The sequence below is a fragment of the Fusarium verticillioides genome, chromosome 6, assembly GCF_000149555.1.
Source record: "Fusarium verticillioides 7600 chromosome 6, whole genome shotgun sequence".
Classification (NCBI taxonomy): Eukaryota; Fungi; Ascomycota; class Sordariomycetes; order Hypocreales; family Nectriaceae; genus Fusarium; species Fusarium verticillioides.
In genome coordinates, this window is record NC_031680.1 from 2,883,092 (window position 1) to 2,905,543 (window position 22,452).

At 49.0% G+C, this 22,452-nt stretch overlaps 9 protein-coding genes across 16 annotated transcripts; 3 read left to right on the plus strand and 6 right to left on the minus strand.

Moving 5' to 3' along the window:
* Positions 1–809: 809 nt before the first annotated feature.
* Positions 810–2,977, minus strand: FVEG_01893 (hypothetical protein). The gene is made up of 2 exons (XM_018888915.1): positions 1,784–2,977; positions 810–1,730 (listed from the first exon to the last, which is right to left on the minus strand). Exons 1-2 carry the CDS (start codon positions 2,704–2,706, stop codon positions 932–934), a joined length of 1,722 nt encoding a protein of 573 aa, XP_018744953.1. The 5' UTR covers positions 2,707–2,977; the 3' UTR covers positions 810–931.
* Positions 2,978–3,260: 283 nt separating this feature from the next.
* On the plus strand, positions 3,261–4,134 carry FVEG_01892 (peptidyl-prolyl cis-trans isomerase-like 1). The gene is made up of 2 exons (XM_018888914.1): positions 3,261–3,453; positions 3,506–4,134. Exons 1-2 carry the CDS (start codon positions 3,340–3,342, stop codon positions 3,959–3,961), a joined length of 570 nt encoding a protein of 189 aa, XP_018744952.1. The 5' UTR covers positions 3,261–3,339; the 3' UTR covers positions 3,962–4,134.
* Positions 4,071–6,453, minus strand: FVEG_01891 (hypothetical protein). The gene is made up of 2 exons (XM_018888913.1): positions 5,677–6,453; positions 4,071–5,475 (listed from the first exon to the last, which is right to left on the minus strand). The coding sequence occupies exons 1-2, from the start codon at positions 5,743–5,745 to the stop codon at positions 4,426–4,428; spliced, it is 1,119 nt and encodes a 372-aa protein (XP_018744951.1). The 5' UTR covers positions 5,746–6,453; the 3' UTR covers positions 4,071–4,425.
* Positions 6,454–7,200: 747 nt separating this feature from the next.
* Positions 7,201–8,794, plus strand: FVEG_01890 (hypothetical protein). The gene has a single exon (XM_018888912.1). It carries the CDS (start codon positions 7,508–7,510, stop codon positions 8,558–8,560), a length of 1,053 nt encoding a protein of 350 aa, XP_018744950.1. The 5' UTR covers positions 7,201–7,507; the 3' UTR covers positions 8,561–8,794.
* FVEG_01889 (hexokinase) lies at positions 8,663–12,720 on the minus strand. 6 transcript variants are annotated; one of them, XM_018888906.1, is made up of 5 exons: positions 12,000–12,720; positions 10,766–11,141; positions 10,562–10,641; positions 9,126–10,503; positions 8,663–9,050 (listed from the first exon to the last, which is right to left on the minus strand). In XM_018888906.1, the coding sequence occupies exons 1-5, from the start codon at positions 12,114–12,116 to the stop codon at positions 8,956–8,958; spliced, it is 2,046 nt and encodes a 681-aa protein (XP_018744944.1). In that variant the 5' UTR covers positions 12,117–12,720; the 3' UTR covers positions 8,663–8,955. The 6 variants fall into 6 exon arrangements, with proteins under 6 accessions (XP_018744944.1, XP_018744947.1, XP_018744946.1 ...); XM_018888907.1 differs by having other exon boundaries at positions 8,665–9,050; positions 10,766–11,138; XM_018888909.1 differs by having other exon boundaries at positions 8,663–10,503; positions 10,766–11,138.
* A 1,182-nt stretch (positions 12,721–13,902) lies between these two features.
* Positions 13,903–15,981, minus strand: FVEG_01888 (mannose-1-phosphate guanyltransferase). 3 transcript variants are annotated; one of them, XM_018888903.1, is made up of 4 exons: positions 15,667–15,981; positions 15,572–15,615; positions 15,338–15,484; positions 13,903–15,278 (listed from the first exon to the last, which is right to left on the minus strand). In XM_018888903.1, the coding sequence occupies exons 1-4, from the start codon at positions 15,671–15,673 to the stop codon at positions 14,382–14,384; spliced, it is 1,095 nt and encodes a 364-aa protein (XP_018744941.1). In that variant the 5' UTR covers positions 15,674–15,981; the 3' UTR covers positions 13,903–14,381. The 3 variants fall into 3 exon arrangements, with proteins under 3 accessions (XP_018744941.1, XP_018744943.1, XP_018744942.1); XM_018888905.1 differs by having other exon boundaries at positions 15,338–15,615; XM_018888904.1 differs by having other exon boundaries at positions 15,338–15,981.
* A 1,352-nt stretch (positions 15,982–17,333) lies between these two features.
* On the plus strand, positions 17,334–18,326 carry FVEG_14948 (hypothetical protein). Its single transcript, XM_018903986.1, has 2 exons — positions 17,334–17,456; positions 17,662–18,326. The coding sequence occupies exon 2, from the start codon at positions 17,754–17,756 to the stop codon at positions 18,180–18,182; it is 429 nt and encodes a 142-aa protein (XP_018744940.1). The 5' UTR covers positions 17,334–17,456; positions 17,662–17,753; the 3' UTR covers positions 18,183–18,326.
* A 451-nt stretch (positions 18,327–18,777) lies between these two features.
* Positions 18,778–19,491, minus strand: FVEG_14947 (hypothetical protein; the record flags this gene model as incomplete). Its single annotated transcript, XM_018903985.1, has 1 exon — positions 18,778–19,491. One exon carries the CDS (start codon positions 19,489–19,491, stop codon positions 18,778–18,780), a length of 714 nt encoding a protein of 237 aa, XP_018744939.1.
* An 11-nt stretch (positions 19,492–19,502) lies between these two features.
* On the minus strand, positions 19,503–20,082 carry FVEG_14946 (hypothetical protein; the record flags this gene model as incomplete). Its single annotated transcript, XM_018903984.1, has 3 exons — positions 19,503–19,530; positions 19,566–19,677; positions 20,052–20,082. 3 exons carry the CDS (start codon positions 20,080–20,082, stop codon positions 19,503–19,505), a joined length of 171 nt encoding a protein of 56 aa, XP_018744938.1.
* Positions 20,083–22,452: the final 2,370 nt, after the last annotated feature.

Below are 22,452 nucleotides of genomic sequence, written 5' to 3' on the forward strand. Positions count from 1 at the left end.
CTCTACAGGATCTCATCCCTTTCTTCATTCTTGAGATCTAGTTATGCAGTCGAGTCTTGTACGAGAATCCTGCACTTTTTTTTTTCTCTCCTTGACAACCACAACCATGATCAGTCGTTAAAACCACCACGGCTCATTATGTCCGAGAGGAGACTTCCATTCTTATCTTATATCACTTCTTTTTCTGCTCCAGTTGAGGCCTTTTTCTTCTCCTCTCAGCATTGCAGTATCTTCTACTCTTACCATTTGCTGGCTTAAGCCAAACGAGTTGTGCTGCGCCGACCAGTGCATTTACATTTACCGAAGCCAGTTCCTATCAGCAAACTAAACAATACGGACTATCCAAGAGCTTCGGTCAAGGAAACTTCAGGTGCACTCTCAGCATGCAACACGCTCGAATTTTCACTATTCACCCGCCCATCTTAACGCCGAGTGTTGGGCACAACAAAACTCCAGAGGAAGCCCAGTCCAACGCATTTGCTATGTTGGATATGAGTGGATGGAACGACCCCTGCGAAGAGTCTGAACCTTTACGCGGTGCAGGGGATTAAGGACGTTGGTGGTGGCCGATGTCTACTAATACAGACTCGAAATTATGTCTTTGTTATTAAAGAGATACGGGGTACGCGTATGATGTGGATGGATACGGAGACACCGAGATAATGATTCTTAATTTTATTTTGAAGCAGTCCAGATTTAATATTAATGTTAATGATAATGACAAGCCCTTCTTTCGGCTTCCTAAAAGTGAAGATGTAGGACAAGTGACTTGAAGTATAGTTTCATCACAGATCCGGCCGATAGACGAAGCCTTGAACAGTTCATGTCTACTCCTATGACGCTCATGTATAATATCTACCTATGCACTTATGCTGAGGCATGCTACTGTGGCCAGATCCCATCATCAGAACAACGGCCATGAAACCTCTGCTTATTCTGTCTCCGACTCAGCATCAACCGAGAGTAGGAATACATGACGTTCTTCCTTGTTTTCGCTCTTGTCCCCTTCCTTTGCTTTTCCATCTTCTTTATCCTTGGGCTTGTCCTCTCCGTCTTTCTTTTCATCCTTTTTAGTTGTATCCACGACGCCGTCCTCTAGTTTGCCAAGGGTCTTGATCGGGTTGCCCTCGCCATCCAAGTCTACAACCACATCAATCTTGTCCAGGCTCCCATCTTCGGTGTATTTCCACATCTGCTTAATCTCTCCACGCACCAGTCCTGTCAGCCAGAGAGATCCCAGAACGCCAGGAACGAGATACAACAATGCAGGCTGGCCACGTTTGAAGATCAAGAGCATGGCCAAGGTAACTACCATGCCGAGGAGATACCCAGTGACGGAGGCATGAAAGTAGGTCTTGCGAAACTGTGCAGCCGCCAAGTCAGTGGGCAGCTGCTGTGATCCAAAGATGAAGAATGCCCCACGCGTCCAAAGGCTATCTCCCCATTTGCCTTTGACGTTGACGTACTTGGCCTTGACCTCTTTGTGTTTAGTCTCGCTCCGTACGATGAGAGCGCCTGATGTTGGGTCCTTCTCAATGAGCTTCAGGTCAGTGCTCTCATACTTGATCTTTCGATCATAATGGAGCCAAAGGTCGAACCGAAGGGCTAGGGCCATGACCATGCCTGGAATGACGATATCACCCAGTCCAAGGATGCTTTTTCGCTCTGCAGCCTCGAAAGTGAGCTTGATTGGGACCTCCAACTTGGTTGCTACTGTAACCATATAGGGGCTGAAAACAATTTAGCTTGGGAGTCAATAAGCAATATCAGTTCTATAACTCACGTGTAGAATACCATTATGATATCGTAAAAGAACAGACCAACTAGGATCAGAGTACTAGTCAGGAAGTCTGTGGGTGAGATGAGTTGAAGGGAGCCATAGCACATGGCATAACCAAGCATATTACTCAACAGGGGGGAAGTAGTTGATGAGTAAATGAGCGCTGTGGCTAGTGCCATAACCAAGGACACAACATGAGCAAACTTGATTCGACCTTCCTCTTTGCCCATTCCATGGATAAAGAGCTTGATGGCCCAATGCCGTTTAAGGAGACCTCGAAGCTCCCAGCCAGACTTACGGATCTTTTCCGAGAACGCCAAACAAGCAAGTGGTCCAGGAAAGGGGTTTTGTGACTTAGGGATGGCTGCGTCAGGGTTTCCTGCATCATCGCAGACTTGTACTGATCTTGTCTTCTGATCCGCTTCCCTTAGTCGCCCGTCACGGCCGCGCCAGTATCGTGGAAACGCCAGACTGGTCACTATCTCAATACCATGAGAATAGATCGATACCAGACTAGCAACGGACATGGTAGACATGTACCAGCGCAGAATTTTGTTGAGAATGTCAGGGTCCTTGAGCCACTGAATTAGGTAGTACAGGCCGATAAGGACAGCACCAGCCATAAGCGGGAAAACAATGGCATCGGAGGGCTCTAGTCCCTGGGCAAAGCTTTCGTCCTCGTCATTTTTGGAGCCGGGCTTCTTTTTCTTCGCGGGTTGTGCAGATGGGGGTCGCCGAAGAGCAGCGTGGGCACCAAGATAGATGATGCCAATGGCGCTGAGGACGAGCCTGACTTCAAGCATGACAAAACTCAGATCTTTGATATAGGCAAAACATGAGAGCCAACTTTGCCCATTGGCGAGAGTAGAGTTTAGAGCATCGAAAGAGCCCTCCAGGGCGGCTGGATCTGTAGCGTTTTCTGCCATGGTTTGACTGGAAGACGTTGCTAATGTTGTTGATGGGGAGAAAGCAACGTGTTCTAAGCCTTGACAAGTTGTGTAAAGTGAGAGCTAAGGGCCCGTCATGACATTTCGTGACAAATTTTCAGCACGCTGACTCGGTTGTTTCTGCAGAAAAATTACAGTAGAGTTAAAGAAAGGAGCGAGAAAGATAAAAGGTTAACAAAGCACAGAAAAAGAACAAAGTCCTGACATGCAGCATCTCTGTTGATGAATGACGTCTAAGCAAGTGTAAAAGTTCACTGAGCTGAACGGAAACAGAATGTTATGGCGGCTGAAATATAGTGGCCGGCCTTTTGTTACACAGTTGCTTAACCAATCATGCAACTCGCAGTGCTAAAAACGCCAGGAACTCAAGGCGCATACAAACTGCGCCAAACCTAACTCACCATCTTGTTGATTATACCTACCAAGAGATAGAGACGCCGACCTTATTTTGGCAAGGAAACGCATAGTAAGCGATGATAGTAGGTAAAAGAAAAACAAGATGCTTTGGCAGAAGTGATGCTATTAAATCTCATGAGATATTTGCCTTGATCTTATAGCCCAAGTACGGATACCAGTTGACCCTACTGCTCCATGCTGGTAGACTAAAGCTGGATGTGTCTATGGATGGATGGGTTCGCAGATCATAAATTTCCCCTCCATCATAAACAACTTACACCCAACAGCACCGCGATCATGACAACGAACATATCACTCGAGACCACAATGGTACGTCACAAACTCTCGCCTTTGACTACAACCAGGTACTGAGAAGCTACAGGGCTCGCTCACCGTTGAGCTCTACACCACCCACGCCCCCAAGACCTGCAATAACTTCACCACCCTCGTCCGTCGCGGCTACTACGACAACACCATCTTCCACCGCATCATCCCCAATTTCATGATCCAGGGCGGCGACCCAACAGGAACGGGCCGCGGCGGGAGCTCCATCTACGGCGACAAGTTCGAGGACGAGATCGACCCGGGTCTCAAGCACACAGGCGCTGGTATCCTGAGCATGGCCAACGCGGGCCCCAACACAAACGGATCGCAGTTCTTCATCACGCTTGCGCCTACGCCTTGGCTCGATGGCAAACACACTATATTTGGAAGGGTCAAATCCGGCATGAGTACTGTCAAGAGAATGGGCATGGTCAAGACTGGGTCCGAGGACAGGCCCAACGAGGACATTAAGATTGTCAAGGCTCGCATTGTAGAGGAGGACGAGGAGGTCTAGATAGAAAGTATTCGCGGAGTGGATTAGACATCTCTAGCATTGGCGTTCAGGATTACAAGTTACAAGCCATGGTCACGATCACGGTCATGGCTACGATCAAAGTCACAGGTCGCGTTCAAGATCATATTTTTGCAAATATCCATTGTTGTTGTACTCACTACGCCAAAAACGCCCCGGTCCCTTTTCCATGGATGCTGTAAATATCCGGTCCCGGTATCCTTAGCCAACCAGCTCGCCATTCCAATGCAATGATGTATTGATGATAATACAAGTAGAGTAAATGTTCTCGGGAAGCAAGCGATAAGGAAATGATGTCCTTTGTCGCGTGACGTACTGCCTGCTTCTATCGTATCCAACCATAACATTCATACTGATGCCTGTAGGCCAGGCTGACGCCAAGAGGACAGCCTGACACGCCATCAGATCGATGATATATCGCTCATAATGCTATTCCTGAGCGAGGTCTACTGAGGAGGGGATGAGAGTGTGTCTGAAGACTCTGACTCTCCAGTTGCCTCGCGGATGAGGCTAGTAGGCTTGGGCTTGGGTGACCCCAGCGGAGGTTTGTTCATCTTAAGCTTCTTAACGGGACTGATACCCTTGGACACAGCCTTCTTGGGTGCCACGTCAACGGATTCACTGTTGCTGTAGTCGGCCTTTTGCTCCTGGCTTAAGGACGACAGGCCCTTAGGTTTGTCCTTTTTGAGGCTCGGCTTCGTCTTGAGAATCACCTTCTTGGTGACTGCCGAGGAAGTAGGCTTGAGCTTCTTTTTCTTGTGACTGTTCTCAGAATCTTCCTCTTCGTCGCTGGCATCGCGCTTCTTCGGGCTGGTGGCGCGTGAGCCTGGCGCAGGAGTCGCCTTTTGTGATGAAGGTGGCGTAGTGTCATTCTGAGATCCGCCATTACTCAACTTCTGCGCTGCAGCTCGACTGGCGTTGCGACCACTGTTCCCAATGCACGAGCCCATATGGTTATTCAGTCGAGTGACAAGAATACAACGCTTGCATTTGCTGCAAGTAGCTGAGGGGAAAGAAAGAACATTGGGTGGTCGCTGTTCAGCATTGGGAGAATCGGTATTCTTTTCCATGTCCTTCTTCTTCTTGCCTCGGCCGGGACCTTGAGGAACCCAGCTCTGGCCATAGATGTCGCACCCGGGCTTATCAATATAAGGATGTTTCTTGCAGTAGATGACACCGGGATCGGGTTTTTGAGCGCCTTTTCCGTCTGTCGGGTATAGGAGTCGGGGCAGATGGCATCGGGGGCACAGAATCTCGGCGGTCGTCTTAAGAGGATTGCCCTTCAACAATACTTTTCCATCCTCGTATATAGCGGCGTCAGTCTCAATCCGTACGTCCGGTTTTGAGTCTGGCGTTGAGCTGTCGGACGCGTCGGATGCCAACTTCTCGATGCGAATGGCAGCGGTGGTAGCTCTAGCCGTCTTCTCTTCGCGGTGCGTCTTCATCAATAGATCGCTCAGAACGTTGTAAAGCACATCATCTAGTACAGCATGTGCCTGGAGGAAGGTTCGTATTAGCGATTTATTAGAAAAGGCATTGCCGATGGATGGCAAGCAACAATTTCGATGCAATGGTGCTGCGATAGGGGGCGCAGAGACGAGCAATCACCACAGAGGACATGATGGCGCTCGCGGATGGCGACTGGTTTCGCATCGCAGGGAGGTGGACAAGTAGAGAGATAGAGACTGAATACTTACCAACTTATCCATCGGAGCAGCATCATCTGGAGCGCTTATGACGCCCGCCCTGCCCGTGCCAGCATTCATGATGTAGCCGGATATCCTGAATCCGAGCCAGGGCCGACAAGTTTGTAAGGAACAATACTGGAAAGCGGAGGGTGTGTAACTGAAATCGTGTGATGATGCCGAGGAGCGAAACGGCAGCTACCGGGCGGAGGGGGGGTGTGCACGGAATTGCAGCTGGGGTACAGTAGTGTTACTGAGGTGAATACGGAGTAGGGGCGCTGGTTATTGCGATAAGAGAAAAAGGTTTGGGGGAGAAAATATCGAAAGTTGAAGGGGAGAAAATTAATGGCGAAAGAGGAGGAATAATTAATGGGTGTGAGTAAGAATGACGAGTAATTGTCACTCTGATCAGGATGAAACAATGAGTTAACAATAGGAAGTGGTGAGATGAATAAGGTAACAATTGATGAGTTTCTATTCTCCAGCCTTCGTTTGTAGGAGGCTCCCAGTGCAGTGCGCTACAAGTTCAGCGTTTGCGTTCGGCAACCGGGGAGAAAGATATTGACGAACGGCCCAAGTGACGAAATAATGGCCCGCTTATTGAAGCGAGGAATTGAGAAGGAAAAAAACAAAAGAACACCAAATGCAGCGACAAAATTTTCGATGCCTGCGATGAACCAAAGATGACGAGACGATGGGTTGGTTCTGATGGTTCAAGCTCAGTCAAGGGGAAGATTTTGAGCAAAAAAATAAAAGTCAACGTTAGCAGAAGCCACCCGAGACTGAGCCTGAGCCTCAGTGGGAGTGAGTGTGCCCCAGCGCCCAGTGCTCACCTCGGTCGGTATCAGCCACTGAAATTAGAGATGTAGAGTTTGGGAGTCATCTCCACCTATAACGAATCTGACAAGATTAGGGGTTGGTATTTATCTTACTACAGCCCGGTAATGCTATTATACAAGTACTGAGTCTATCATACGTACTACATGCGAGAGGTAACTAGTCGTCAAGATCGATTGATCAAGATCCAGCAGCTTCGCTTGTGTGAAGTTTAATTGATAACCATGACAGATGCAAGGGGCGATCGATCACCTTTGACTTGTATGTCACTAATGCAGCTCAAAGTGTACGACTTTTATACCAAAAACTGCCCAGAAGTTGAAGGAACTCGATATGAAAGAGTGTTTTCGTGAGGATCAGTAACATCGGAATATATCCCTTCACCGTGTATACTTCTCCCTAGAGTTGCTCATGTGCTATCCGTTACCGTCCATGGGTCTACTATGTAATGCTGCAGAGACTATCCGTAACCAAACCACTTACTCATTCTGCAACTCACAAACGACACCTGTCAATCGACTTTCAGGGGCGGGTACCATTCAGAATATTGGCTGGGCTGCTGCTAAATTTATCTAACTCCCATCAAGGGGCTCCCTTTAACGAATGGCGATCGACTTCAATCAAGATCTCTCACGTGGGATTGGCTATCCCTTCATCTTGAATACCATTCATTGGGCGACCCGCGCTAGTGGCTAAGGTACCTTATCCAAGAGCCTCATCCCCCGTCTGGACTTGCATGCTGACTCGACCCGACCCTTTGAACACATACCTCCACGAAAGCATAATCCTCATTGCTCCGGATTGACACTTAAACTCAAAGAGTGCATAGTCTAGGGTTTCAGCCGGGTGCTTTGTCTTACGTTTCCTAACCTTTTGTCTTCTTTTCCCTTGTTCTTCGTCGATATCTGATCTGTCTCATATAAACAAAGTCCATCCTCTCCCAACATATATCCTCTCCCTGTCTCGATCAATCTCCGACTCTATATTTACATACCTTCACGCTAATATGTCTCTTCCGTCCACAAAACCCGCCCAAACCTCCATCCGATCCTTCTTCTCGGCAAAAACACCCAAATATGCTCCTCCACCTTCTCAGGGGGCTTCCATAGAACTCTCAAGGCCTCCCCCGCCGCCTGCTGCTACTGCCCCTCCACCAACCTCGAAGGCGCCAGACTCCACGATAACCTCGTTCCGAATTCCGCCTCTGCCGACATCTCTCCCTAAAGAAGCTACGATCCGGCTGGTCTCGAATGACGACGTCAACGCTTTACGCCGCATCAACGCCCTTCTGCTGCCCGTTAGCTACCCCGACAACTTCTACCAGCGTGCAGTTGATCCGACATCTGGTCGCTTTTCCCGAGTCATCACCTGGGCTCACGATGGCTCTGAAGCCAAGGTCGTCGGCGGTATCGTTTGCCGCGTTGAACCCATCCTCGATTCCAACAGTCAGGGAGCTATGCCCCAGAATCTATACATTCAGTCGCTTTGTCTGCTTTCGCCTTATCGATCGCTGGGCCTCGTGAACGCTGCAGTGGACAATATCATTGCAGGTGCTGTATCGGACCCCAACTTGAATGTGACAACTGTCACGGCTCATGTTTGGACTGAGAATGAGGAGGGTCTGAAATGGTATGAAGGTCGTGGCTTCAAGCGCGAGAACCAACCTATTGAGGGCTATTATCTCAAGCTGCGTCCCAATTCAGCCTGGCTAGTCAGTCGCCCAACTGGCGCTTCTGTCCGGAACTTGCTACCTTATTCCTCTTCTGCGCCTCAACCTAGTGTGCCCGCGAGCGTAACTGCTGATATTGCCAACCTGGACGGAGCGTCAGGTCCTCCCAGAAATGGCACATCAAGACCTCCCATGCCCCAGTCTGGGAAATCCTATCAAAATCAACGACCTGAAACTGAGTGGAATGATCTCCCTGAGGATATGGCAAACAGCCGTCTCGCACCACCACCCCGGGTAGGAAGTACTGGCTCTGGCGCAAGCTCTGGAAGTAGCTCTGCGGCACGAAAGAAGAGGGATAGGTCTTACCCTGCGGCTGCTTTCGGGAATTAAGGCGTAGACGAGAAAGATGCGATTTATAAAGCTGCCGTCAAAGAAGAATGGATTGCTTCACGATGGTGTACGATTTCAACGGTTCGGATGGGCTAGACGCGATTCAGGAAAAGACACAATATTAGACTTACTATAATAATAGCACAATAATAAATCCAGTTGCTCCTCGGGAAACTGAAAAGGAATCATCAGATTATCTTATCATAAAACTAGTTGCCTCATAATTATACAGCTTTTGAATAGAGAAAAAAAAAAGGCAAAAGGATGAAGATATTGAGGAAAACGCCTAGGGCCCAAAAATGAACATGACCACATCCCATCACCAGCACATATATACATAAATCTTGGCATGAGTTATCAACTCAGAAAAACATAACACCGAAACATGCAGTTGCTCATCGACGCTTGTTGTACCATATAGCTGCTAGCGCAAGGAGACCGACAGCACCGCCAATGAGCAGTGCCTGGTTCGAGACTGGTGCTGAATCGACTATTAAATTGTTAGCAAATGTCGCTTAGGCAGAAGCCGAAGTTTGAATGGCTTGGGATGAAGGGTAGAACGTACGGATCGCATCGGAAGACTTGCGAGCGCGGTTGGACTCAGATCTCAAGTCAGTCAAATAATCTTCAGGCTTCTCCCTGCCAGCAGCTACCAGGGCAATCAAGGCGGCGCCGACACCGCTACCGTCCTTAGCGATACCGATTCGGATCTTCTCAGCACCCTGGGGTCCAATGCCGTCAATGGCACGGAGGGCCTCGTAGATCATATCGCGGAAGAAAGGGTAGTGCTCGACGAGACTGCCATCCACACCGATATCGATAACCTCTTCATCGAGATCATTGAGCTTGCCAGAGTTGAGAGCTATGGCACCAATGGCGACGGCCGACAATCGAGCAGCGCGACGACCAACAGCATTGGAAACGGACTTGAAAGCCTGGGCGTCCTCGAGTGAGGGAGTATAAACACTGAGGAGGTTCTCGAGTTCTTGGCGAAGGGTAGACAGCTCAGGTGTATTGTCGGCGGCCGCAACGGACATGATGGAGCTGTCGAGTCCCCAAGGCTTAAGGAAACCAGACGATGGCGCGATGTTTGTGGTAGTGCCCCAGTCGTTCGTGCTCGAGTTGAGATCCTTGAACAGAGACGAGCTCTCATTGTTGATCATATCGGCCATGGCAAGTCGGACAATCTCGCCCAAGAACATACCAGATACCCGCTTCTCGAACATTTGAAGGCCAGGGTTTACGCTTTCGGCGTCAAGAGCCTTGTCCCAAGGTGTTGATGGCAAGACATTGAGCTGGTTGTCAAAAGAACCCCACTCTGTGTTGACAACCATCTCTCCTGTTGATTGATCGTACTCCCCAGAGATAGGCTTCTTGATGTTGCTCAATTTTTCCATGTAGGCACCATTGGTACCAGTACCAAAGATGGCACCGAGAACAGATCGGCTCTTGCTGGTTGAAGTGTAGGATCGAGCCATGAGAGTGCCGACAGTGTCGTTTACGAGCGCCGCAACCTTGACGGGAAGATGGAGCTTGTCGATCTCGGTCTGAAGCAGAGCGCAGACGTCCTTGCCTATGGCATCAGGAATGTCAAAGCCCTTGGTCCATCGGATTAGCAGACCCTTGTTAATGGCTAGCTGCTTGACAGGGAAGCTGAAGGTGAAACCAAGGCGGAAAATATGTTCATGGCGATAGCCCGATGGTGTACTGGCAGTGTTGCGACGGCGCAGGTGGGAGTTGAAGTGGTCGGCGTGGTGCTCCTTGAGGAAGATCTCGATCTGCTTGGCGAGGAAAGAAAAGAGCTGTGCAGAGGTCTTTGCGACCATAAGCTCCTTCGGAATGGCAACCTTGTTGTAAGTGAGGTTAAAGGTGGTGTCACCATTGAGCATGATGGAGCAAACTCGGAAGTTTGTGCCTCCCAGATCAACGGCCAGATACAGACCCTGGTGAGGGACAATCAGTCTGGGCAGCTTCACGAGCCAAATGTGGATAAAAAATTACCTTTTCTGTGCCATTGGGAACGCCAGTGACGTAGGTAGGAATTTGTTGGAGGCTGGTACCCTCTTTGTGAAGGCCCTCGTCTAGGAAACTGTGAGTTTGGGTTTTGTTGAGGGTTTAAAACCAAAATGGGAGAATGCGCATCATGACAACGAGCTACAGTAGCACCGCGGCGCAGATTCTACGTGGAGCGAGGGGTGAGCATACCCATTTGCCTCAAGAACTCCTTCACATGATTGTTCAGTTCCTCGTCGGAGAAGTCGAACTCTTTGACGATACGGTTGGACTCGTCAGCGAGAGCCATGGTGATAGCTGGTGAGGTAGGCGGCGTTGTCGTGAAGAGAGGGGTGATAGAGCAGACAGCTTCGGACGCTGAAGGGATTGGTAGTGGGGATGAGAAAGAGAGTTGAGGGAATAAAAGGCGAAGAGTTTGTAGAAAAAATAATTGGAGGAGAGAGGAGAAGGAAACCAGAATTGAGGCGTTGGCGGACGACAACGAGGTCAAAAGGTTTCTTGGGAATTTGAGCTCTGGCTGCTGCTGGAGCTTGGCGTCACCGTTACTGAGGACAAGCTGGGAGAGCTGCTGACGGAACCTGTGTCAGTGGCTGATCAACTACCAATGACGACTGGAAATGGGGGTGTTTTCTGGGGCCTGGGGATCATGGAGCGTTACGTGAGTGATGACAAGGGCCTGGGCATTGCCATTGAGCGCCGCCGAATGGGCCCGAATTGCTGTGGATTTTTTTTAATACCACGAGCCTCACTCCAGTTGCTTCCTTCTCCTGATTGAGGCGCCATCCCCATGGTTCTGAAGCACTCAACCCAATCGAAGTGTCGCCGGGCGGCCGTGGAGAGGCCGTTCAAGTGGAGAGATGGTGGAGGTGTGGTCGGTGGTGCTCGGGGTGCGGGGGAGAAAGCTCATAGAGGCTCCGCTAATACGCCGAACTTGGCCGTGTGTTGCTTCCAACGTCTTGTTTTTTACGGTGCTTGGTCTCTGAAAAACCATAATGATTTACTTCTTGAGGCTCATGTCCCGCGTGCATATCCACTGGGATGCCGTCATAAGCCAACTTGGCCCCAGTAAAAAAATAAAATAAAATAAAGAGTTGCCAGGGTTGCCAGTCGTCCCCAGCCGTAAAGATGATGCTATCGTCAAGTCCCTCAACAGTATACCCTCACTAGCAAGGTTTCGGTCAGGTCATGCCATGCCATGCCATGCATCATCTTCATGAGCCGAGCTCAACCCAGTCCCAGTCTTGCGGTACAGACGGGTGATTTCTGGGCTGGAGAGCCAAAGATGGGGCAACGGGGAGACAAATGGACGTGTGGGTGAAAGGCGGGATGACGGGGTAGGAATGATACTTCAAAATGAATGATATGATGGCCCCAGAAAATACCAAGCACAGGGAAAAAAGATTACCGTGTTGAAATGCCAACTTACCACTAGAATCAGCATGAGAGCTACACATGAGACAAGGAACCGAGGCCAAGGGCGCTTCTTCGTCTTAATCTCATGTCCATGTCCATGTCCATACACCTGCACCTGCTGTGCCTCCATTGTCTGTCTAATTGACCACCACTTCTAAGCCAGGGCCCTGGCTGTGTCTTGGTGCACTCTCGTGGTGACTTTCGAGAATAGATTTTCTGGCCTGCTTTGGTCGCGTGCTTGTCTAGGATTTTCTTCTCAAAGAATTTCGCAGAACCAATGACCTCCCAATCGTAAGAGTATCGGAAATGAGGTGACAAACAGCCAGAGAGTTCTTAGCAAATTCTAGATCTTCGTTGTTGTGGTCGTTGCTGAATCGAGGTCTTTTGAAACGGCCCGTCTCCTCCGTTTCGGGTGCACCAGACGCGGAAGAAGAAACCGTCAACTTCCACATCAATGAGCCGCCCCGACTTATCATGCGAGATATACAGGGGGAGCTTCGGCGCTTGATCTGGTGAGTCTCCTGTTGGGTGATGCAGAGGTCGGATTGGTGTAATGTAAGTGGTGGGCAGGACCCGGCACAGCGTTTGGTGGCTTGAGCCTCACGGACAATGATACACTGGCATTCACTATGTCAGGGACGACATACAACATACCCCGTCTCTTCCGTGCCGTGGTTTATCCTCGAAATACCGCAATCGTTCGAGAACAAAATGGTGATATGTGTCGTGTGGTGTGGGTATATCGAGAAGACTTGAACAAAATGGGAGGTGGTAAATAGCTTCACGTTTTATGCCTCAGACGTGGCTTGGTGACGGGTAGGTGTTGAAGACTCGTACCCAGTCTTTTCCGTCTTCTTTGTTTTTGTGAAAACTTTGAGGACTTATGAGGGACAAAACCGGTCAAATAAAGGTAATAGATGGTAAACTCCGAGCAAGGCGCCCCATTCCACGACACCGCTCTTCATCCATAATAAGCTACCTACCTTAACCAAGAAAGAGTTGAGCCACTGTCCCACCCCCGGGCAGTAATAAGCCCTCCTATGAATTCCTTGTTGACTCGATAGTCTTACTTAGCTGTCAAGGATTTTAGAGAAGCCATCGCTCTTTTGGTAACACCGTGCATAACATCAACAGGTCCGAGGCCTGAAATACGCTTCAATGCGAGTCTTTTGTTCCTAACAACAAATTCTGATGTGTCCCTGCCTTAAACTCCAGGCCCTGAATGATAAAGTGAGGGCAACCGCTGAAATACTACTGCGCTTGAATATTGAAGAGAAAGCTTATAACTTTAAATGGGTCTTCCAAATTCTATAGACGTCTTCGTGATAATGGATGTAGTAGAGCCACCATTGTCTCGCAGTCTTATGGCTATCCTCGCCGGGCGGCATTCCCTACTGCTTGGCTCATATATGTTTGGGGAACCTGGTCCATTGATCAGATCTACGACCAATCAGAAATCCACTTACAAGCGTTGTTCAAACTTCAGATTTGAGGTTTGAGCTTCTATTACCTACCACTGCATGTCTGTTGTACTCAATGATCGATGATAAACAGGCCAGAAGAATCTCACAGACTATGTGCCCACGTAAAAGATCACCTATAGAATCACCTATTATCTAACTCGGTATGCGAGGGAAATACAAGAAAGCTCAGGGCATAAATCCCAAGCGATATATAAAGATTTAGGTAAGTCTAACTCTAGGGAATTTTTTTCTGAGTTTATTTCAATATTCTCCTCAAAAGTCTGAGGTTTTGCTGCTCCCTGAGGCCATGTCAGCTGAACATTCAATCTCTCCTCGCTGACCATGAGCTGTTCCCTCCGCGGGTCTGAATCAGAACCAACAGTGTAAGCAACGCAGTGAATGTCCGGGAATGTCTCAGAGAACGGCACGAAAGTCCCGACTACGCGTAACTTGTCTTGCTGGGCAATGTTAACACATCTCACAAGGGAAGCGGAATATTGTAAAGTTCCAAAATGGTATTGAGCCACCTTCTTTAATAGAAATAACTGTAACATAGACATTTAACATGACTGCCTCAGAAAGCTGCCATGGACCCTGCCTGCCCAACTGCCCTGTTTTTGTCCTTCCATGGCTTGCCTGCCTGCCCTCCCTCTGTAAATATCGACCTAGACGCCAGATAAACACGCATAAAGGGGCATTAGACAATTGCACAAAAGTATTAAGATAGAGAGAGCGACAGGCTCTTGATTTTCTCCTGCCCCGCCTCCATGGTATAGAATGGTGGCCAGCACATCTCCCCAGCCAGAGTGGTGAATTTTGCTTCTTGACTTCTTCTTCGTCGTTGTCGTTTGAGATTAAAACACAGATGAGAAATCTCGCTGGTGTGTCCTCCAACAAGCTTCGAATAAGGTGGTGGTTCGTTAGATCGATCCTTACATGATAATGGCAGGAATGTCGACGTTAGCCTTGATAGATTTGTGAGGGAGAACGCTGCCACCGTTGACGTAGATCTCATCGCCAATTGTGACATCGTCGCCGAGAACTGTCACGTTCTCGAGGCGAGCCCATCGGCCAACGGTGCTGTTCCAGCCGACGATGGTGGACTTGACCCAGGCGTGGTCCTTGACCTTGGAGCCGCGGAGCAACACGCATCGTTGCAGGCGGACTCCGTCACCAATAACGACATCGGGACCGATTGTGACATTGGGCCCGATCCTGCAGTTCTTGCCAATCTTGGCAGAGGGGTGGATCATGACATTTCCACCGTGAACGTAGGGCTCAGTGGGAGGAGTGAGCTCCTTGCTGCCCTTCTTTGTGAGGGAAGAGAGGTACAGGCATGTACCGCTGAGGAAGTCCTTGGGCTGCCCAACGTCCATCCAGAAGCCCTCAAGGTCGAAAGAGTGGAGCTGATTATCCTTGACCATAGCGGGGAAGGTCTCCTTCTCGATAGAAGTCGGGCGGAGCTCGATACGGTCGAGGATGGAAGTGTTGAAGATGTACATGCCGGCGTTGATACGGTTGCCAACGAACTCGACGGGCTTCTCGACGAATCGGTCGATCAAAGAGCGGTGACCGGGCTGGTGGACAACAACACCATACTTGGAGGGTTCCTCAACCTTGGTGACGACAATAGTACCCTCATTGCCGTGGTTCTTGTGGAAAGCCAGGAGGTCCTGGAAGGGGTAGTCACAGATGACATCGGAGTTGAGGACGAAGAAGGGAGAGTCGTCCTTAGCGAGAATGCTCTCAGCAAGCTTCAGAGGTCCGGCGGTGTCGAGGGGCTCAGTCTCCACGGAGAATTCGATGTTGATGTTGTACTTCTCCTCGTACTGCAGAAAATGTTAGTTACATGGTGTTTAAGGAGAATATAAAGGCTCCAAGTTCTTACCTCAGCCAAGAACTTCTCCATGATCTCAGGTCTGTAGTTGACAGCAAGAACGATATCAGTGACACCCGCTGCGACCAGCGCCTCAATCTGGTGCACAATCATGGGCTTGTTGGCGAACTCGACAAGAGGCTTGGGGAGAGTGAGGGTCTGTAATGCGCCACAACATGTCAGTCACACACAAAACAAATATTGGAGGGGTGCACAGGAGTTTCGCGCGCCTGAGGGGTAACGTACGAGAGGGCGAAGGCGAGTGCCAAAGCCGCCGACAAGAATAAGTCCTAAACAATTTTAGCTACTGGAGAGGTTGAGATTGGCCAGATAAAGCGTACCCTTCATGATTGCGGTATTGAGAAGCTGTTACGTGGTGGAATGCGTTGGAGTAACGTAAGTCGACAGTGACGGAGAAAGCAAAGAACAGAGAGCGACAGCAGCGAGGTCCTGAAAAGAAGGAAGCAACCTCGACAGGATTAGATTAAGGAAGAATAAAATGTTTAAAAGGGTATCGGGTATCTCGAGAGATTGAGTATCTGGATCAGAGTCAAAGTGAAAGTCAGAGAGAAAGGGGAAGATCAGGAGGAGAGGAGAAGAAGAAGAAGCTCAACTTTGAACTCAGGAGAGAGACCACGAGCAGAGGGAAGTGGGGATGTTCTAAAAAGGCCAACGTGGGTTAAATGCAGCCAGAGAGACGACCTAGGCAGGCTGAGAGTGGGGAATTGGACCCAGATTACAGGGGACGACACGGGCTGCCAGTGCCATAGCCCAGGGTCTAACTCAGGTTAGGAACGTTAGTTCTCAGCGGCTTCGAGATTTGACTTCTAGCAACGATCAAGATCTCTGTAGAAACGCAACTCAGTCACTTTGTTTCACGATACTCGAGTTATCTAATCTGCCAGTAGCGAGAGGAAGTCTGATGCTTGTATCTCATTCACGTCATTCATTATTGATCTCAGAGTATGATGTTTCTGCAGTCACTTCCACAATGGCTATTATCGCCACCTTTGTTTCCGATCCCTTCATCTCCAGGCCAGAACATCGCAAGGAATGCATCTAGACTCTCAACTCCTTCACATCCAATAGTCAGTTGGTCTACGCCTCTCAGACTATTGCCATCTCCCATCCGGGCCACACAGACAGACGATCCGCGACACGAGGTCCTCTAATAGAAAGGGGGCTGCGTGCTCTTCTCACTCCAATCAAACCAGTCTTGCGGGTCATTGTGGCTCTACTCCGTACACCTTGTCCGCTCCCTGGCGAAATTTATATTAAACCCCCTGTTCAGCGGATGGTTATTCTAGAATTGATTAATATCTGACAAGGTTAATATTGAATTTGAGAACAAATCTTCATGAAACCTGTTGCGTTCCTCTGCCAGAGAAGGTCTGAGGATCAATATCAAACCCTTCAGTGATTCGACCCCCTAATTCCCTACACTGCATCACTTTATGCCAGACGGTAATTCTCAATACCAACAGCTCAAGGCTCAATTGATGGCCCCGGCTCCTATTCATGTCTTTGCCTTCTCATTTTTATCAGGCTGTTAGCTGATCGAGGTCCGAGCCAGTGGCATCATCTTCTCTTTCTCAATGCATTGATTTAGTTAAAGGAGAACAGGAGGTGGCCACACAACCACTCATAAGCTGACGTTCATTTTTACAACCCCTGACAAGGACCCTGCAGCTCATTTACGAGTGTTCCTCGTGTTAATGGCGATTTCTACATTGGCTTTTTCAACTGTGATGACCTTCCGAGTATAACACGCACACAACCCCGTGACTTTATTCAGAGTCTTTGCCACGTCGTGAATAGAAACAACTGTTCGTAACACAGAGAAAAGACGTTCCACCTCACCCCATGACTTCATCGTCGAAGGCGTTTCCATCTCTCAGCCTCCCCCGTGTCTCCATCTGACACGTCTGCTTAGTTTAGCGTGTCCCGTCCCTGTGCTCTTCTCTATTCTGATTGAGCTGTCAATAACCACCTCGTGACCCTCATGTGTAATAAACTTACAAACTCTGTCAACCTCCCCTCACCCTTGAGCCTGTGCCTGTGCCTGTGTATGGGATTGGGATCCAGTTCAGCCATATCACGATCGACATGTATAAAATGTTTGATACACTAGGTATGTAACTCTCGTTCGATAAGTCACCCCACAGTCTCTCTGTCTCACGGCTGCGCCATTATCATAGCTTGTTCGACGTCACAATAGAGGTTGAAATCTGTAACCACTTGACGCTGCATTGACGATCCTCGCTGAGAGTTATCAGAGCCAGCAATAGAGTTTGAGGTTGGCGGTGTTGTGCTCCCACCTCGCTAACAGCTGACAGTTGCTCGCGTTACCCCAGATCCCGACAAACTCGTTTGTTGGTCTGACTTGTCGTTTCCTTATTGATTACCGCTTTCAACCTAACTTCGCTTCATGGTAGCATATGCAAACATTGTGGCTTTCCGAAGCTTGGATATTGTCAGAATTGAGTTTGAGCTGACTTCATCCGCCAACCTCAAACAACTGTTGGTGCACAGGATCAAGCCATCCGGAGTACACCGGGAATACGGAGTACCCCAGCTTATTATGTGTGACACTGCAGTCCGTGGCTACATATCCGTACATCTGACTGATCATCGCTCAGTTGTTGGTCCTGGCTCTAATGTCTTTGAGCCTCCGTGCCGCTCATTCAAGCAGGTCTCAGAATGCATCCTGTATGTCACTGGCAGGTTGGCCTGGAGCTATATGTTCTCCTCATGCCCCAATGGACTTCCCTCAAAGCGTTTGCAAATCTTTCTCTTTTCAAGCATCAAGGATCACATCGATTCAAAGGATGGCAGAGGTGGTACAAGTATCACATGAGCAATTAGAAATGCAGCAAGATCAGGAAACACAAGGCGAGACACAAGAATCTACCGGCAATCGAGATTTTAGTAGTAGTAAAAAAAAAGGTCATAATCATTATCGTCGTCAATAGCGCATTGCCATCAAATTGCACCATATTCCATGGTGGTTCTCATAATTCATCCCAGTCTCATAGTTAGTCCTCCACATTTTCTCATATCGTATCGTGATTGTGAAATTCAACGCTGGCTCCAACCATGCTTGTGCTTTTCCATCCGTCAAAGCAGAATACATATCTTCTTATCAGAATCCGCCATCTGGAGATCTGAGTAAAGTGCCACTCCTCGCTAATCGTCAATTGTTCAATGGACCTCCGAAACAGTGTGCTCTTTTTCTTTGTCATAGTTCGTCAAATTGTCGTCCAACGGGTCAACCCCAGCTTCGTGAGGCAAGTGAGCAGTAATGCCACTAGCCAATTCAACTTTTAACCAAATGCAAATGTTTTTGAACTCTCCATCTCCCGTTCTTCGCTGTGTCACAGTTCTGGAGCATATGATATTAACCTGAGTGTTGGGTTGATGCGTGGTGGTGCTTTTTCAGACCAAATGCCGTATCATGCAACGTGTGACAACGTCCAACAGACCACCAGAAAGGTCAAAGGAAGCAGAGCAAGCCGAATATGTCGCAACAACATCGTCCCTCGCGGAGAAAAAGGACACCAAATGGTGACCAGCAAAAGAAAATGCCGCCCGTAGAAATGTAAGATAGCATCTAAATCGTATCGTGTCGTCATGATTCGTTGGCAGCAGATAGGATATATCAAGATATATATCGCTGCTCCCCAGTGTAAAGTGAAGAACAATGGGGCAAAACAGTAAAAAACAAAAAGAAAATAAAAGCCGAAACGTGGTGGTAGTAGCGGAAAAAAGAGGGTAGCTGATAACTCTTCGTGAGAGAGATTGCCCAGGAGGGAGTTTGGTTCGGGTATATCCTTGGGATTGCTGTGAAGCATTTCAACCGCTTGTAAGTCGTCTTGTGTGTGATTCCTTCCCCTCGTGTTTCTTGAACATGCTCCCATGCGAGCTGGCCACAACGCTGATCCAAACCCATCCGAGTATTGCCAAGCTGGACTCAATCGCCTGCCAATGGCTGCCTCCTGGTGCTTTCTAGTCGAAAGAGGCAGTCGAGCTACTACTGGAATGGTGACCGGATCGCCTACTGTGGCGGTCGCTGTCTCGAGAAGACGTGTGACGGCTCTTGCGGCGACGAGACGGTTCCTGAGCAGGAAGTCCTTGAACGATACCATTGCGGGCCAGCATACCCCCATTGACAGAAAAGTTACGGCAGACCATGAAGGCACGCATAGCTGCGTTCTCTTGGGCTAGAACATCAGATTCGTACGCGAGGTCTGTTTGGTATTCGCGTCCATTGACAAGAACAAGGCAAGTGTAGCCGCTATGGTCCCGGTAGCACTCGTACATGGGGTCTGTCCATCCTCGGCGTCGGCAAAGGCCTGTTTCACACACTGTTAGCAAACAGGTTCATATCTCTAAACTGGTGACGCCCAAAACACATCCAAACGAACTGGTGTTCATAACATCCGTCCACAGATCGAACAATTGGGAATCAAGATGCTAAACCCGGCATTTAGTTCAAGGTTTTCCATGTGCTCTCAAGTCATGTCGGACATCAAATTATTGCTCAACTCGTGCCACACAACACGACAAGGGTAGAACAATAGTTTGTCTGTCACCACATGCGGGGAACGTTTACCCTGCAAGCGAACTTTTTTTTGTCCCTTCAACCAATTGCGTTTTTGACAAGTGCTGGTGCCATAGACGTGATTGCCATTGAAAAAAGGGATAGACTCCACAGCCATTGACTTACTCTCGAGGTATTGCATGTAGAAGCCGCCCATTGTGATATTGCTGTTGTTGGCTCTCACTAGATGTGACAAGTGGTGAAGTCGACGATGTGTAAGGTTGTAGTTGCTGTTATGACTGGAGGTTCAAAAAGGCGGGAATTCAAGCATATAAGAGCTTATTGTAAGGCGGCAAAGACGGTGGAGAGAATGCAGAGCATGAGAGGGGATATTTTTATGACCAAAGGATATCAATGGAGGAAACGCGAACAAAATAAACGCTTGTCTAGATCAAAATAGACGACTGATGCCGAAGACAGGGTTTAGCTCCGAGGACGAACTCCAGGATCGAGCGTTACAGCGGGTAGAGAGAATGGATGTGGAGGTCGTAAGGGATGTCAGGAACCGAATTGTAACAACTGAAACAGGCCTTGCAAGTCTTGGGCGGCTGTTGAGGGTGGAGGAGTGTCCTGTCAAGATTACTCGATTCGTTGTGCCCAGAGTCAAATGAAGCTCAAACAGCTGGCGTGAAAGATGAATTAAGAGGGACGGAGAGTTTGAAGGAGCTGGAGGGTTTTTGAAACAGGAAAAGACGAATTTGAAAGGACGAGCAATGTGGGAAAAATACACAAGGATAACCTTAGCTGTGTTGAATATCCGTCTTGAGTAATCCTAGGAGGTACTGAGTGTATGTACATCCATCCGCTGCAGTCGAGTTGAGCCGATGGAACGGCGAGACGTGTGTGCCTTTATTCCAGACAGCTTTTTAGCGTGGGACCGGGGGTGTCTGGAGACAAAGGACGACGCGCGAATGGAGGTAGATGCAAGCAACGATGCGGCTCTCGAAAAGTGTGACCCATCTTGCTGTGCTGGCCTACCTGGTTGCCAGTTGATCAAAACCGCTGGCGACTAGGCCACTCCACCGCAACACATGGAGGATGCAGCAAGCAGGCGATCTCTCTGACAAGTCTCAAAGTTAACGCCTTCAGCCACTGGCGTACCTCGAAAGAACTTAGTAGGTTCCTATATTCCGTCTCAGTCCTTGCTCTGCAGCTAGCTGAACCCTTTCTCGCGGGTCAATGTTTTATTTTCCTGTGTTGTCTCCATGTTGCCATTCTTCCTTTGGCGGCCTTATGTTGCCCTGGTTCAAACTTTGTATTGTTGTGATCGCTTGCCCATTTCTCTTTGTGATGGTTATCTACAGGACAAATGTAAGCATGGTCAGGGCTTTGTATCCGGCCGAGTACATGAGAACATAAGAGCATGGTCTGGAATGGGGGGCGATGGGGCCAGTAAGGGCCCCGTTTGCGAAGCTCATGCAGACATGCGATTGAAGATGCACTGCGACATAGTAGTAATTTCAATTTGCTTTAGCTTCAAGTCAAGTGGCGAAGAGGAGATCACCGTAGTGGTCCAAGGCGGGTAATTCGTTTCTGTTGCCAGGCCGGACGTTCGAAAAGCCCGGTAGGTTTGAGAGGGGCAAAATCGGTAGTAGTCACTCTGCCGCCGCAGAAGCAGCTTATACCTACCTACTGTACTGCAATTCAACACCAGACAGCCAGAGTAACCAACAGATGTACCTGACTCTGACCACCATCCATATCTTGACGTCTGAGATCTCTGTTTCGGCGGCCACTAATGCACAGCAGTGAGACCTTTGGAGTACTGTATCAGTACCGTGCTGTCTATGAGTACGTAGTATTTTGTGTCCAAAGAAGGACGATGAGCTGCAGTGAGGGGCAATCCACCTTGAACCCCTCCTCTTGAGCCCCGAGAGCCCCGGTGGCCGGAGCTGCTGCAGGACCAATTCGAGCTGTCCATTGTAACCGCAACTAATAATTCGAAGCGAAAATTATCAGGGTCGGGATTGGCATATGCTAGGATCATATTCTGATCCTCGCCAGTTGCGCGCGAAATGGTCGGCCGTGTTGTGCGGCCTAGTCTGATGGCTAGAGTGTCGCGCTGGAGCCGAGCAACAACGACTCAGTGGGAGAGGGCCACGTTCTCTTTCAACTTCATGTGGCGGTTAAGATCATGGCCGATCCGCAGACGGAAAAAGGCACATCAATAAGAGCGCGAGATTCCCATATTGCTCAGCTCAGGGACCTATAGGGCTTGTCTTTGTAGTGGCGATGGGCGCTTCCAATCTTGGCCATCGGATGTGACAAGGGCGTCTAATCTTCAGTTCGGAATAGCATCATGAGAGCTGTGACAGCAGCGCTAAACCTTCGAATACGACTCCCGCTATCAGTTCTGTCATTCTTTGACAAATGCAGGTAAAAAAAGGGTAGGAAACAAATTCAACAGTGACACCACCCGAAGCAGGCGAGGACAGTCCACTTGGATGCTTTCCACATCCCACTCCCCAGGGCCTGGAGAAAGGGTCGGTGAAGCAAGCAGCGCGACGACGTGCATGAACAGTACAGT

Bases quoted from the DNA above. Each gene is read 5' to 3' on its own strand.
- FVEG_01889 (XM_018888906.1), bottom strand. From the start codon at position 12,116: ATGGAGGCACAGCAGGTGCAGGTGTATGGACATGGACATGGACATGAG. The intron at 11,142-11,999 runs GTAAGTTGGCAT...AGGTTCCGTCAG, and splicing joins CTCTCATGCTGATTCTAGTG to CAGCTCTCCCAGCTTGTCCT. The intron at 9,051-9,125 runs GTACGTTCTACC...ACAATTTAATAG, and splicing joins CAAGTCTTCCGATGCGATCC to TCGATTCAGCACCAGTCTCG.
- FVEG_01891 (XM_018888913.1), bottom strand. From the start codon at position 5,745: ATGAATGCTGGCACGGGCAGGGCGGGCGTCATAAGCGCTCCAGATGAT. The intron at 5,476-5,676 runs GTAAGTATTCAG...ACCTTCCTCCAG, and splicing joins CTGCTCCGATGGATAAGTTG to GCACATGCTGTACTAGATGA.
- FVEG_01893 (XM_018888915.1), bottom strand. From the start codon at position 2,706: ATGGCAGAAAACGCTACAGATCCAGCCGCCCTGGAGGGCTCTTTCGAT. The intron at 1,731-1,783 runs GTGAGTTATAGA...AATTGTTTTCAG, and splicing joins ATCATAATGGTATTCTACAC to CCCCTATATGGTTACAGTAG.
- FVEG_14948 (XM_018903986.1), top strand. From the start codon at position 17,754: ATGGTAGCATATGCAAACATTGTGGCTTTCCGAAGCTTGGATATTGTC.
- FVEG_01892 (XM_018888914.1), top strand. From the start codon at position 3,340: ATGTGTCTATGGATGGATGGGTTCGCAGATCATAAATTTCCCCTCCAT. The intron at 3,454-3,505 runs GTACGTCACAAA...GAGAAGCTACAG, and splicing joins TATCACTCGAGACCACAATG to GGCTCGCTCACCGTTGAGCT.
- FVEG_01890 (XM_018888912.1), top strand. From the start codon at position 7,508: ATGTCTCTTCCGTCCACAAAACCCGCCCAAACCTCCATCCGATCCTTC.
- FVEG_01888 (XM_018888903.1), bottom strand. The intron at 15,485-15,571 runs GTACGTTACCCC...GGCGCATTACAG, and splicing joins GCACTCGCCTTCGCCCTCTC to ACCCTCACTCTCCCCAAGCC. The intron at 15,279-15,337 runs GTAAGAACTTGG...CATTTTCTGCAG, and splicing joins TGGAGAAGTTCTTGGCTGAG to TACGAGGAGAAGTACAACAT.